Source organism: Kockovaella imperatae (assembly GCF_002102565.1).
Source record: "Kockovaella imperatae strain NRRL Y-17943 chromosome Unknown BD324scaffold_12, whole genome shotgun sequence".
NCBI classification, from domain to species: domain Eukaryota; kingdom Fungi; phylum Basidiomycota; class Tremellomycetes; order Tremellales; family Cuniculitremaceae; genus Kockovaella; species Kockovaella imperatae.
Genome location: NW_019028952.1, coordinates 620,213 through 633,424, shown reverse-complemented (window position 1 = coordinate 633,424; position 13,212 = coordinate 620,213). Strand labels below are relative to the sequence as shown.

At 53.0% G+C, this 13,212-nt stretch overlaps 4 protein-coding genes across 4 annotated transcripts; all 4 read right to left on the bottom strand.

Moving 5' to 3' along the window:
* Window positions 1–57: 57 nt before the first annotated feature.
* On the bottom strand, window positions 58–3,479 carry BD324DRAFT_634142 (putative polynucleotide adenylyltransferase). The gene is made up of 16 exons (XM_022016707.1): window positions 3,129–3,479; window positions 2,986–3,065; window positions 2,834–2,894; window positions 2,552–2,680; window positions 2,362–2,491; window positions 2,144–2,309; window positions 2,000–2,089; window positions 1,808–1,946; window positions 1,679–1,757; window positions 1,511–1,631; window positions 1,317–1,458; window positions 992–1,251; window positions 817–937; window positions 683–758; window positions 568–629; window positions 58–516 (listed from the first exon to the last, which is right to left on the bottom strand). The coding sequence occupies exons 1-16, from the start codon at window positions 3,134–3,136 to the stop codon at window positions 195–197; spliced, it is 1,986 nt and encodes a 661-aa protein (XP_021869386.1). The 5' UTR covers window positions 3,137–3,479; the 3' UTR covers window positions 58–194.
* Window positions 3,480–4,585: 1,106 nt separating this feature from the next.
* On the bottom strand, window positions 4,586–5,639 carry BD324DRAFT_121509 (hypothetical protein). Its single transcript, XM_022011959.1, has 3 exons — window positions 5,195–5,639; window positions 4,980–5,092; window positions 4,586–4,900 (listed from the first exon to the last, which is right to left on the bottom strand). Exons 1-3 carry the CDS (start codon window positions 5,524–5,526, stop codon window positions 4,704–4,706), a joined length of 642 nt encoding a protein of 213 aa, XP_021869385.1. The 5' UTR covers window positions 5,527–5,639; the 3' UTR covers window positions 4,586–4,703.
* A 1,099-nt stretch (window positions 5,640–6,738) lies between these two features.
* On the bottom strand, window positions 6,739–9,049 carry BD324DRAFT_582456 (major facilitator superfamily domain-containing protein; the record flags this gene model as incomplete). Its single annotated transcript, XM_022013559.1, has 10 exons — window positions 6,739–6,796; window positions 6,864–7,038; window positions 7,133–7,565; window positions 7,626–7,927; window positions 8,038–8,071; window positions 8,130–8,265; window positions 8,350–8,454; window positions 8,564–8,705; window positions 8,764–8,790; window positions 8,869–9,049. 10 exons carry the CDS (start codon window positions 9,047–9,049, stop codon window positions 6,739–6,741), a joined length of 1,593 nt encoding a protein of 530 aa, XP_021869384.1.
* Window positions 9,050–9,801: 752 nt separating this feature from the next.
* On the bottom strand, window positions 9,802–12,299 carry BD324DRAFT_634101 (putative mitochondrial branched-chain amino acid aminotransferase). The gene is made up of 7 exons (XM_022016706.1): window positions 11,957–12,299; window positions 11,689–11,781; window positions 11,567–11,621; window positions 11,181–11,441; window positions 10,920–11,042; window positions 10,613–10,817; window positions 9,802–10,431 (listed from the first exon to the last, which is right to left on the bottom strand). Exons 1-7 carry the CDS (start codon window positions 12,227–12,229, stop codon window positions 10,203–10,205), a joined length of 1,239 nt encoding a protein of 412 aa, XP_021869383.1. The 5' UTR covers window positions 12,230–12,299; the 3' UTR covers window positions 9,802–10,202.
* Between the last annotated feature and the right edge of the window lie 913 nt (window positions 12,300–13,212).

Sequence of the window (13,212 nt, the reverse complement as noted above, 5' to 3'; positions counted from 1 at the left end):
GGGATGCGGTGGGCAGTGGTCCGTGCGAGTGGAGGTCAACTTTCTCACGGTGGATTCAACCGCACCGGCGGGGAGATGCGAAATGCATGAATCATGGGGGGAGCGTTCAGCCCGACGTGGAGTCAGAGCCACGACTATAGTCTTTACATCTTACAGTGGAATTGAAATGGATACAGATACACACGCCCGGACATCTAGGCTGCAGCAGTCTGATTGAGAACCAACAAGCCTTCTTGATTGCCCACTTCTTCAGCCTTTTCAGCCGTTGTGACTCCCTTGGCGGCGCTGGCGAAACTCGACATGGCAGTCGCTGATAGAGGTGGCATGCCTTGTATACTGGGAGGCGGAGGGATATCTTGGGGATTGGCGCCGTCAGCCCCTTCAGTATGAGATCCATTGGTGGCTGGTGTCTGATCCGCGCCGATAGGTATCGGTGTCGGGTCCGTACGAGTCGCGGTCGTGGCGGAAGATGTGGTGGAGGGGAGACTGGATGACAACATTTCGGTAGGCTCGGCCCTAATTCCGTATCAGCATCATGACTCGTACCGCACATCAGAGACTTCTCACTTGACGCGTTTGCTTGGACCTTGATCGTCCAAACCATCCTCCACAACTTCTTCCGTCGAGCTCTGAAGCTCACAGTCAGCACAGGCATATTCACCATCTGAGACGTGGCACTCACGCCGTTCTGAGCCCGCTTGACTTTCTTCTTCGGTTTCGGCTGACCATCGGGGAAACAATAGAACGGAAGGTCGGACCTGAGAGACATCAGCATTGGCCCACCGACGCCATCCTCTCTCTCTCTTTCTCTCTCACCGCCTGGCCGGTCTAAGGATTACACTCATCTCCTGTTCGTCATACTTGTCCCATTGTTGACAGGCGCCACAGAACCGTTTGCTAGGGTAAAACAGGTTGAGGACACGACCTCCACCATCCTCTGCGACACCGAATCGTCAGTTTGAACCTCTTTGACAAAAAGAGCTTGACACACTCGACTTCTTCTCAATCTCCAAACCGATAAAGAAACTCTTCGTCCATATCCGCTTGAATTCCTGACCCTTGACATCCTCCTCTGTTCTCTTCATAGCTTCCACGCTCAATTCGCCCTGCGAGGCGGCGGCTTGCTCCTCTTCCGAAAGACAAATAAAGGAGTTTGTTATGGATGCGACTGATGGATGGGCGGTGAGAATGTTGTCGGTGACCTCGAGATCTCCGACCAGCGTCCGAATACGAGATTCAACGGTCCCGCCCCTGGAACTGCGTCAATCGACCAGCACAGGGGAGGGGGGGGGGGGGACAGCCAATGAACAACCCACCAGTCTTTTATACGCTCTGAAGATGAAGCGGACGCGACGACCTGGACGTACGTTTTGTACATGCTGAAAAAGTCGACTCGCTCGAACAACTCGACCCAGGAGGATCCGGGATCCGCTAGAATCTTGTCAGTAATCTGCATCGCTGGAGTAGTAGTGTCAGCTAGCTCATCCTCGAACACTGGGATTTCGCTCACCTCGCAGCATCTCATTCTTGATGATGGACATAGTGGAGGCGGTTATGTTATGCGTGGAGCACATGGAAGGATAGGCGGGAGTGATGACTGGCATACGATGAGCCATATCTCGGCGGTCAAGCTGAAACATGCGTCAGAAGGTGGGTCATCTGATGAGACTCGACTCACTTTAGGATTCCAGACTGAGTGTTGCATGTTCGAAGGACCAGATTCAATCTTTTTCAGTATCACCGGTTGTGGCCAGTTCCTAGCCTCGAGTTAGCGCTTGACCGACCTCAAGACATGGTCAGGGCTCACCACTGGTAAAAGATCGGGAAGAATTTGCCGACGATGACGGCTGGTGAGGCGGTGGGATAAAGTTGGCATATTCGAGCGGTCAGAAGTGCCCACGCTACACCTCCAGGGAATCCAAGGACGTTTCCGTAGATTCCTCTCCCTGTGGAGTATTCGTCAGCAGTTGGCCAAACATCAACCTGGGTCCATCCTCACGTTTTGCCCATAATCTGATGGTCCGTAAAGCCGTCCTGAACGTTGCGACATCAGGAACGAGGTTTAAGATCATGTCGGTGACTCGGGGACCTGCAGATGATGATGTTAACAGGAGATCCAGTTGCCAGACGATTGTCAATCCACCGTTCAGACTTCGCTGTGAAGCATCATCGACTCCTCTCAGAATCTCATCCTTCTCTATATCTAGCTTATCTCCAGCCTCTGGCAAATTGACCCGGGCGAACAGTAAATCGACCTCGACGCCAGAAATGACAGTCTTCATCACGGGTACGAAAGCTGACTCGACGGCCTAGAGCGTACATGCTCAGCACTGTATCCGATGTCAAGAATAGCCGACTTACACTGATCTCGGTTACAGCTGGCCAGTCCCTGAGCATCTGCTTGAACTCTCCGAAAAAGTGTTCCTTGTAAACATGCCGAGGACAGACGCAAATCGTATCGATATCGGATCCTGGACCATGTACACCGAGTCTAAACGAAGCGGAAGATTTAGCCTCACTCCAAAGCTACATGGAAGAGATCAGAGCCCACCTGTACGATCCCGAAGTGTATATCCTCCCTCCTGCCTCGGAAGCAACTTTCTCTGACAGACCCGCTTTGATCGAGACATCATGTACGAATTTGGCGACGAGCTGAGCAATGTTGCTGAGGAGTCTTTCCCTGATATGGTAGTCAGCACGAGATGACGCGGGGGTAAAGGGTTTACAGCGAAGAAAGGGAGATGAAGAGAGAAATCGAGAAGCGAGCCCAGAAGGGGATCGTCGCCTTCTTTTGTCTCCCTGCTGATGACCACATTCAGGACAACCCACTCACCGGACCTTTCTCTCTTGCTCTGATTCGAACTGATTGAGTGCTACCAAGTCTGCCATTAGAGCTGAGCAAGCAAGGCGTTCAGTCAGCTATTCGTCCGTATTGAAGATTTCCCAGTCATCTCCAGCCATGACCTCCAGCCTTCACCCACTCACCATCGCTTGATTGGATATCTACAGGTTTTGGCGGTTCAACGCTGATAGGCGGTGTGACACCCAACATCTTGATCTCGGAGCTGCGAGAGGAGAAACGGTTCAAGCTATGTTCTTCTGCGAAGTGGAGTAGAAGGACTGCTCACTTCGCCATGATGTCCAGGGATGAATTTGAGAATCGGGTGATCCAAGTCGAGATGGGAGAGAATGCTCGCTCGTCCCTCTTATTATTCACGCTGCGCGTATCCCGTTAAATCGATATCCGAAGTACCGGGTCGCAGGAACAAGGTGCTCCATTCACTCTACCAATGGGTATCATGAAACTTGAATAGAAGCTCGAGAAGCTTTCACTGTGCCTGATAGCTCATTGGAAGACCTATATGACAATCCCTTCGTCCTCGCTATCGTCACCTCTGTGCTCGTCATCGCGCTTCCTCACGGGGATACTCGGCAATTTGATCGAATGTGGCGGAGAGAGTATGCATGATGATACCGGGGACTTGGCGGAGAATCTCATAAGACTGGTCCCGCTTTCACCTTGACTAAAAGCTCCTACGAGTCTCGCTACAATTCAGCGGGGGATGTATGGGTAAGGGTTTTCGCACCAAGAACTCAGGTCTATCGCTACACAGTGGTGCGCTTTCTGGATGAACCCCCTTCACACAAGTTTCCCCAATGTACACGTCCCGTGATGTGAGGCATAATGTTCAATCATGCGCAGATGGTGCCCATGTGGTCGGCCGAACTTCTCACAGAGCCCATTTGATCCCTCCCCCACCGACCTCTTGAATGGCCCAGGTGAACGAACCTATTGACCGCAAGTCCCTTCGTGTCTTACCTCCACGAGCTAAACCGCTTGAGAAGCACGCGTCCATCATCATCAAGCTCAACTGCCTCCGCATCTCGACTCCAACGTGAGAGCGGTCTGTCCCACCGTATGTCAACTTTGGCTAGGGTGGCAATCAATGGTTGCTCAGATGAGAACTGGCGACTCGCCGCTACGCAAGCAAGCAGACAGCTGGAACGCGACGTGCATGCGACGTGGAGTGCATTTTACAAATAGGAGAAGCTTACTTTGCTACTTCTTCTCCTCTCCTCATTCACTCCGATCGTCGTGCCATTGATTGTCCTTGAGAAGAAAAGTGTCCATTAGTTGGATACAGAGGTATCCCATTGTCCATACATGATGAGAGAGGGAGAGACTGTCAGAGGGGTCCGCCAGGGGAGACGCTTAAGCGCTGACGGGCTCAAAGGTGAATTCTGAGACAAAGACATCAGCACAAGTTCAAGGCAAAGAAAGATACACAAGCCAACTCACTCTGGTAGGGGTCTCCGTTGGTCGAAGCTTCCCAAGTCTGGAGATCCTTGAGCGATTGGTAAGGCTTGGTGGTGTCGGGTCCAGACTCGGCCTTGACGTCCAAAGCTTGGTTGTTTGACAAGGTGAGTTGAGCGCCATCGTACTGCCACATTTGTTGAAGGAGACCATCGTAGCAATCCCAGACTTTGACACCCGATCCGTTTGCAGGGTTTTCGCCGGCGTCCAAGCAGAATTTGTTGGATCCGAGGTTCTGGATCAGAGAAGAGCCTTGTTGATCGATGGCGGGGAAGGTCCATTTCTGGTAAGCCCAAAAGTCTCCACCGCCAAAGCAGGAAGAGCTGGGAGAGGAAAGGTAACAGCATGTCAACAAGAGTCAGAGCCGTGCGACTTGATTGCACGTCACTCACATGGCGACCCTGGATCCTTGGCCATCGTATCCGTTCTGAATGGTCACACATCGAGACGCGTCTCCATCAGGGTGGATGAGGTAGGCTTGTGCAGCGGTTCCAGAAGGCTCCGTGGCGGATGAAGTGGACGAAGGGCTAGCGGAGGCGGATGAGGAAGGAGGGGGATTGGAGTCGTCCTCCTTGACGTAGAAGACTGTGGTGGGGAAGAGGAGGAGGAGAAGGAGAGAGTTAGCCGGGCTGCATGACGGAGACTGGAGAAGATTCTAACTCACCCTGGTTGGTGTTGCCGGTGGTGCATTGGTACGTTTGAATACCGTTGTCACCCTCGTCGAGACATTGGTCGCCACCAGTAATGGCGATTCGGTTGTCACCAGTGAGGAACCAGCTGAGAGGGGGAGGAAGGAAAGAGGGCAATTGTCAGTCCCGAGTCAGAGGGGGAGAGGGACAAAGCTAGCTAGCTCGCTCAATTGCTCGCTTGCTTACTCACGTCTGCTGGTACAATCCGGGGTAGCTTGTCCACACTTTCAAAGACCCAAAGTTGCCCGGAGTAGAGCCTGCGTCCAGAGCCAGAGGCTCAGGAAGACTTTCTGTCCCGCTGAGGATGATGGACCCGGAGCCAGGGTTGATGTTCCAGTATTTACCTCCTTGAGTGTTGGCACAATCTTCAGACGTCACTGGAGATCCAGAGCCCGTCTTGGGAGCTGCAACGAGACATTTGCCGTCACGTCCTGAGACGATCAAAGCGCGGTTGTATCGTTTCTGGATGGGTGTGGCGGATACCGAGACGAGCAGGGGAAGTAGAGCGAGAAGAGCGAGCATGGTGTGTGTGTGTGAGAGAGATATGGTATTTTATATAATTATATCGCGACGTGCAAGGGTGAGGTGAGGAGGAAGTAGTAGTAGTAAAGGGAAGAGGAATGGGATGAAGTGGACGATTGACAAGGGCAGAGGGGCTTTTATATGTGCATCAACCGAACCGAGGACCGCCTCGGACGCAAGGGGATACACAACGAGTCCTGACCGTACCATATGACACACAGCTCTTATGTCTCAAGGGACGGGTGTTGTTGCTATGCTGCCCTTGACAAAAGGAAGGGGACGGGGCAACGGGGCATCAGGGGTTTCAAACGTTCTGGCCGCTCGGGGCTCGGTCGTTTCCCGGTCCTTCGGGCATCGTCATAGGAGTGTGGGGGGAGGCAAGCAGTGTCATAGGCATATGAATGATACAATGCTCTTACTCTCGTCTCTCAAGCTGATCGAACCTCATGAGCCGCCCGCCACTTTACGCCGCACCTCCCTCTTGCAATACATGCGGCATCTCGTTTATGTCCATGCCGCAAATGTGGCTTGGCGGCTGCCTGTAATACTGTAGCAACAGGATTGGCTATAGTATGCAGATTTCGGAGTGTCAATGAGCCATTCACCGCTATGCATTGCATTAGCATCCTCTGCCTTTCAGGACCTGCCTTTCGAGACCTGAAGGGCCGGGAGGTCATACATACCTTTGCGAGAGTGGGGGACGCTTAGGGAACCGCCACGGTCCTACCCATGACCTGTACCCCTTCTAAAGCCCTCCCCGCTCTGCCACACACACCTCTTGACCTCCCTCATGCGATGTCCCTCCCCGCTTTGGATGGTCCGTCAAGTCATGCATGGACCGCCTCTCAATGACGAATGGGGTTCGGCCCCCGGACTTGTCTTATGGCTTGGCATTGTGGAGTACATGGATGTGCATAAACCCCCGTTTCATCGGCAAAAGGTATTGATTGATCCGATTCAACTTTCGCCGAGGCGGCCGCTCTTCAGCATCACGCTCATGCTTCTTCAGGAATCGCTTGGGACCCGAATGCATCGCTGGAACTGACTTGACTGATAATGGCTACTTTTGCCTGTTGGCTGAATGGCTGGTGCTACAATGTGTCTTTGCACTTTTGAGACTCCCAGGCCTACTTGGAGTGTGTATGTGTGTTGCTGGAGCCAACTGTTCACAATGAACTCGATCTGATCATCGAGCGCCCCGCTGAGCACATCTCACAGAGCTGTGCGACCTCGTGTCTCGATAGGAAGTAGCAGCATCACCAGGCCAGTGCTGTGAAGAAGATGCGAATGAGTCTTAGCTGCCTTGGCTCGCCCTCGCTCATGTATGTACCACTCACACGACAAAGATGGATGCCGAGGCATACACGGGTCCTTCCACACTTGCAGTGCCGTAGACCGCAATGACAGGCGCGAAGAGTCCTGTGATTCGATTCGAAGCTGCCGCGAGGGCATCACCCGTGCCTCGAGAAGGCGTAGGGAAGACTTCGGGCGCATAACCATAGAGTACGCCGTCTGAGGCGGGGGGCAAGGGGAAAAAGTTCGGAGAGATTCAATCGATCAGCATGAATATGGGAATGGGGCGAAATATGTGACCTGAACTACTCACAAAAGGCATTCTCACATAATGCTGCAAAGCAAGTGAGGACGTTGATTTGAGCTTTTGTCTTGGCCTGAGTCAAACCGAACAAGAAGATTCCCGCGGCAACGGTGAAGAAAGCCATGGCGACCTTTCTTCCACCTCTGCCCCATTCGACAAGGATGGCGGCTAGGATAGATCCAGGAACACCACACGCGGCTTGGTACGTGAATGCAGAGTAGGTCGAGTCGAGTGAGTCTTCGCCCAGATTGGCATTCTTAGCACTGAGGTAAGCACCGAGGAATTGATTGAACAAAGGATAGGCGAGACCGATCGAAGCGTAGATGAAGATGACCAGTGAGGTAGACCATGCGAGTCGAGGGGTACAGAATAACGCTTTGACGTGGTCAAACGAAAGGTCATCAAAAGAGTGACGGAACAATTGCCAAGAAGACATTTTCGTCTTGACAGCAGCGTCTTCACCGTCACTCCCCGCTCCAGCAGCTGCCGCTCCAGCACTGACTCCCGGAGCCGATTTGGTTTCTTCATATCGATGTTGATGTTCAGGATCAAGGTATGGTTCCGCGGCGGATCTCAGGTCGTCCAGCGTCAAACTGGAGACCTTGCCATTGCGCTTGGCGATGAGATGAATGGTATCCACTGCTTCTTGATCCCTTCCAATACTGGCTAAAAACTTTGGCGATTCGTATACGGGTAGGAGAAAGAATCGACCGACCCAGAGGACAATCATCATCGCTCCGAGCGTGTAGAAAGTGTATCGCCAGCCAGAATTGGAGGAACGAGAACAGAATTCGCCAGCAGGAGCTGCAAGCAAGCGAGCGAGAGAGTGTCAGCGACAGAGCTATTCTGGGGGTTCGAGCCCTCGTTCAAGGCTCATGGGGTGGTTTTTCGGGCACCGCACCATACCAACTCACGCGTATCACACCCGTACTTGGCAAGGAATGCCCACTGGGATGTAATGTCAGTCACTACCCGCTACGCTTGATGGTGTCCCGAATGGACTCACCGCTATCAAACTCCCAACCACTTGTCCAATCGCCCACCATACGGATAACAATGTCAGTAGATACTGATGGCTTCCGGGAATGAATTCAAGAAAGAGCGTCCCATCGACCGGTAGATTTCCACCGACTCCAAAGCCACTGTGGGTGAAAAGTCAGGAGATCCCTCCGCTGTGATGAGCCATCTTCGAGCGGGGCTATGTGATGCAGCTACTAGACACTCACATCATCGCGATGAGCGCACACAACGCTATGAAGTTTGGCGCTGCGCCGGCTGCTATCCCGAATATACCTCCAATAACGAGCGTACAGTTCCAAGCGATCTTTCGACTAGGGCATCGAAGGTTAGCGGAGAGTGCTCGGGACGAGTAAAGCCGCCGGCAGACCAGTCAAGGCAAGCGGGGTCTGCCTATCTCCGTATACCTGCCTGAACACTCACCCAACGATATCGCATGAACAGCCCCAGAATGTCGCTCCCAAAATCAAGCCAGCATACAGTGCCAACGAGATGTTTCCGACACCAGGTTGACCTCTGAATTCGTTTCCGATCGAGGGATTCAGGATGGATATGCCTTGAAGCCCTGTCACTCAGGTTTCAGCTGCGTCGTTCGACGCGAGCGCGAAGAGCAATCTACTCACATATATTATCTGCGAACCATCCGAAGCCTGTATCGTCAATCAGTATTGGGTCCCTCGATCCACAGAGCCCTGCAGATACTCCTCTCCCCCCTCTGAGCCACTCACCAGCCGTAAAGAACAATTCGTACTGGAACCTTCCCATCCCAATCTCCTTGATGGCCTCGTTCAATACCTGCACTTTCGCCATGACTGCAGGTTTGATCCCTTGTCCATGTGCCAGCTTGAGTGCCTCGGATGAGTCTTGCGCTTCGACCTGACGACAGGACAGAGGCGAAGAGGACGACATGGTAGAGCTCTTGGGGAGTTTGTCTGATGATATAGCGGCAGTATGTCTGGATCCATCAGACCTAACAGGAGATGGGTCTGAATGAGAGAGGGCTGTCGTTTGGTCCGAGAGACTGTCGGTCGAGGGTCGAGGCTGGGGTGAAGAGGTTCGAGGACGATGCGAGTTCATAGGAGAGCTGTTGACCATGTTTGTGTAAATTTTGGAGGGTGTGATGGATCGACAAAACAGGTGGTCGTTGGTCCAACGTCAAGATGCTCAAATACTCATCGGAGAATCAGTCACCGAGTATCTGCACTTGTGAGTGTGCTCTCGCCTGCACGCTTGCGGGGTAAAACCCATCCAATTCATAAATGTCATATGGTGCTCGCTCACACGGCACTGGGGGGCGAAAGGGCGATGAAAAGTTTTCAAACCCGATGGTCATGTTAGTTAGTTCTCCTCCCTCCGTTTGCGTCTTACGCCACGTACGGCGGGGGGGAGGGTAGGTACATGTGAGGCATTGAGGATCTATTGTCTTTGCAAAGAAAGGCTTGGTGCATCCCAAGCAAAAGGTCCTGAATGGAGTTAGACGGTCGCTGGTCCCAAATCCCGGGTCAGCTAAGTTAAACGCCGCTTATGAAAAGGTTTTGAAAAAAGAAAAATGCCAAGCGGGAATACGCATGCAGCGAGCCAGCTTCGAGCTCACACGAGCAGAGGCAGAGCGACAGTGGGTGAGTCCTCAAAAGGGGGAGCGCAGAGGAAGGAGAATGGCAGCAGCAGCAGAAGCAGACTTGAAGCAGGATTTGCTGCCCACTCGACCGCTTCTCCACGATCAACAAAGGGGTGACCGAGGGATTTTTTGCCCGATCAGCGGCGATAAGATAAAAGGAAAAATTCGGGCATTTTGATTTGTTCACTTTCGGTCCGATGAACCCGAATGTCGGCTATCTATCCTGGGATGATATCATGGGTCGGGTGAATGGCGCTTGGACTTGAGCTCATCAGATAGATCCCATGCAATGGTTCAAAGACGGATCGATGCGTATTCCCAAGGTGGAAACTACAATCCCAATTCTATCAGATGCCCGCGCATCAGCCATGCCGCGCGCGCTGTGCTGCCCAAAGCCTCTTTCGACCAGACCTCGCACCACCTTGTTGGTCCTATTGTCGTCCCCTACGCAATGACTTTTTGACCCTCCGCCTCCTTCTCTCCATTGACCACACCCTGCCATTTGGGTACTTTGACGACCCAATCCTCTTTCTCTATACGTCCACGCTGAATGCCCGTGATGGTATCCCGGAGAATCTTGACGACGGGATGATAAGGGATAGAAATGAGTCGACCACGGTACTGGATCTCTCGTATAGAGACGACAACGACGCCAGTCCCACAGCCGAACATACTGAAAAAGGGGCGAGGAAGACGAGAGTCAGCGAGAAAGCCACGCGGATCGAGCGTAAAGGGTAATGCAGGGGACAATGAGATGTGACGTAGGACACAGTGCGCGTAGTAACCAATTGCCCATAACCCACAACCCTCTCGCTGACAAGCCTATGTCGAAGCCGATAATCTCCCTCACTCACCCTTTCAGACTTCCATCCTCAGCACCGTCCATGATATCCTTCATGGGAATATCCCTCTCGACCACTCGGATATTCTTCGGAACACCTTCCAGTGGGAACTCCTTCTTCCCAGACGCATGGTCCTTCAAGAGGGAGATGATGGAGGCACGGGTGATACCGGGTAAGACGATCCCGTTGTCCAGGGACATGGTCACGAATTCGAGGACTGAAACGAAAGAGGGGTTAGCCGGCCGGCCAGTTTTTGTTTTTCTTTCCTCTTCAGAGATCCTCTGAGGACTCGGAGCCATCAGATTCCTAACGCACTCACCTCCATCGCTGGCCTCTTTGAGAATGAAGACGTTCATCGCGCCCGCCTCGGAGACGAAATCTTCTGAGCCATGGAGCCATAAAGACATTTGGAAACCTGGCTTCTTGGCAATATTGACGACGCCTAGAGGGCAATTTCAGCGACGAATCGCGTTTCGAGAAAGAATCTGGCAGGCTGGAGAGAGTTGAAGCGCTCCCTGCCTTGACCAGCGTGGGCCTCGTCCTCGACTCCAAGCCCCCCGTGGCGACCACCCCAACTCACCATAATTCGCTCCAACCTTGTATTTCCCCGTACCGTTCGACCAAGCTCTGACATAGTTCGGATCCGCATCGACTCTGAGACCGGTTTCTGCCTTTTCTGAACTCGCGTAGAGGCCCTTGCCAAGGTTAAGCGTCGTGACGATGTACATGAGCGCTTCGCCTGCATTGCCATCTTCTTTGATTCCGAAGGATTCGGACGTCTCGATGAGCGTTGGGCGGATGTACAGGGAGGCCCCGTCCTCTGAGGGTACGATGGGGGCTTCTACGGAGGGAGAAATGAGCAAGGCCAGCGAGAGGAGCGACGAGCTAGACAGATCTCTCCTACTCCACTCATGGGCGGTCGTGGACTGAACCCGCGTTGTCGCTTCTACTGGACCCTACACTTACCCAAAGCGAGCAGCTTGCACAAGAGATCCAGTAGCTCAGCATTGTCCCAGTCACTCTGTGCATGGTCAGCAAAGGGATTCGACTCAGCCTTGCCCTTGCTCGGCTCGACACATTTCACTCACAGGTAGACCCATCCTTGCAGCTGAGACTTTGAACCTGTTGAAGTTCTCGTTGGGTCGAAAGAGTGTCAATTCGCCAGACTCAGTCTTGTAGCACTAACGGAGGTGTGTCAGCGATGCCTCGTAGGCGACAGCGTAGAGCAATTAGAGTGTGAAAGGGCGGGCAGAGCTGTGGCACTCGAGGGCGAGACGATCTCTTCCGCTTGCTCGCCATGTTCTCGCGACTCGTGCCGCTCGCTCCGCTGCGCTCGATGCAAATCCGCCAACCCACCTTCATCCCCTCGAAACAAGTCACTGCATATTGCGTGACACCACTGAGCGGGTCGATCGAGATATCGGCCCGGGGCACGATCTTCGCTTGACCCCATCCTGACGTCTTGGACCACGGCACCTGGAGCATATAACTTCCATGCGCTTCTTTCCCAGGTAAAGGCACATGAGATGCTGGTAAAGGGTGAAAGAAGAGCGGGGAGGCTCGGAATGGAGCGGAAGTGAGGGAGGAGGAGGAGGCGGCGGCGGTGGAAGAGGAGGTGGTGGTGGTCATCCTGATTCGTCTTGGGATCCGACCCAATGAGACTGAGCTCCAGCTTGAGTGTCAAATTGACAAGTGCCGACTCGACATTTCAACTTTTTTGGACCAAGTCATTGTCTTTTTCTTTTTTTTCGGGCCACGTTTTCCAGCTTGGGCGGCGGGTCTGTACATCTGAACGACATAGGTCTGATAACATGGCTGAGGCTCGTCCATCTGTCGCGTATACTTTCTTCAATGAAGGACCTTGTGAGATGACATCGTGTCGGTCGAGGCGATCACAGATACCTACAGCAGCGGCTGTCCTAAAGGGGAGTTTCTGCCACTCGACTCCTGCCCAACAAGTCAAGGGCTTCGCTTTGGCAGCGGGGACTTGCGCGCCTGACACACCTCTGAATCAACGCAAGTATTGTTTGTGATATACAAATGAATGACCAAATGACTACAACGCCGCCCCCTCTGTATGGGCATCTTCTGCCATATCATTGGTTGAAGATGCGATGCATCAGATCCCCTCGATGCCACAAGAGCACCCCAGTAGTCATCTTGGCAGGGAAGAAGTGACATTATCGCCCACTGTCCAGAAGCGAAGACGGGACATCATGTTTCCATCCTACGTTTCTTCTTTCGGAGCACTGTATGCGCAAGGAAGGCAGATAGGAGTAAAGCTAAGCTTGCGTGAATCGCTCGCCTCGGACCGCTTTCCCCGGAGCCACAAGAGGATCAACTTTTTGGTCCCGTTTCTTGAACCCCGCAGCGAATTTTGGAAGACATCTCTGTCGAAGCATTTTGTTTTAAGGGGGAGGGCTCCTCCTGCGACATAAGCTACAGACATTCGCCGTCGTCCTCTTGATCATCAGCTCGTCTGACGCCGTTGGGTACCATGCGAATCCAAATGACACCTTTCTCACCATGTCAGAACCGACACCCTTCGTCACTCACTCACCCATTCCCAGCGATTCTTGGAAGGGGGGTTGACTGTGAGTCTATCTGTGGCT

Bases quoted from the DNA above. Each gene is read 5' to 3' on its own strand.
- BD324DRAFT_634142 (XM_022016707.1), bottom strand. The intron at 2,492-2,551 runs GTGGGCTCTGAT...CGCTTCGTTTAG, and splicing joins TACACTTCGGGATCGTACAG to ACTCGGTGTACATGGTCCAG. The intron at 1,947-1,999 runs GTGAGGATGGAC...AATACTCCACAG, and splicing joins CATCAGATTATGGGCAAAAC to GGAGAGGAATCTACGGAAAC.
- BD324DRAFT_121509 (XM_022011959.1), bottom strand. From the start codon at position 5,526: ATGCTCGCTCTTCTCGCTCTACTTCCCCTGCTCGTCTCGGTATCCGCC. The intron at 5,093-5,194 runs GTGAGTAAGCAA...TCCCCCTCTCAG, and splicing joins CCCGGATTGTACCAGCAGAC to CTGGTTCCTCACTGGTGACA. The intron at 4,901-4,979 runs GTGAGTTAGAAT...TCCCCACCACAG, and splicing joins CACCGGCAACACCAACCAGG to TCTTCTACGTCAAGGAGGAC.
- BD324DRAFT_634101 (XM_022016706.1), bottom strand. From the start codon at position 12,229: ATGACCACCACCACCTCCTCTTCCACCGCCGCCGCCTCCTCCTCCTCC. The intron at 11,622-11,688 runs GTGAGTGAAATG...GACCATGCACAG, and splicing joins CTGCAAGGATGGGTCTACCT to AGTGACTGGGACAATGCTGA. The intron at 10,432-10,612 runs GTGAGTGAGGGA...CCCCTTTTTCAG, and splicing joins GAGGATGGAAGTCTGAAAGG to TATGTTCGGCTGTGGGACTG.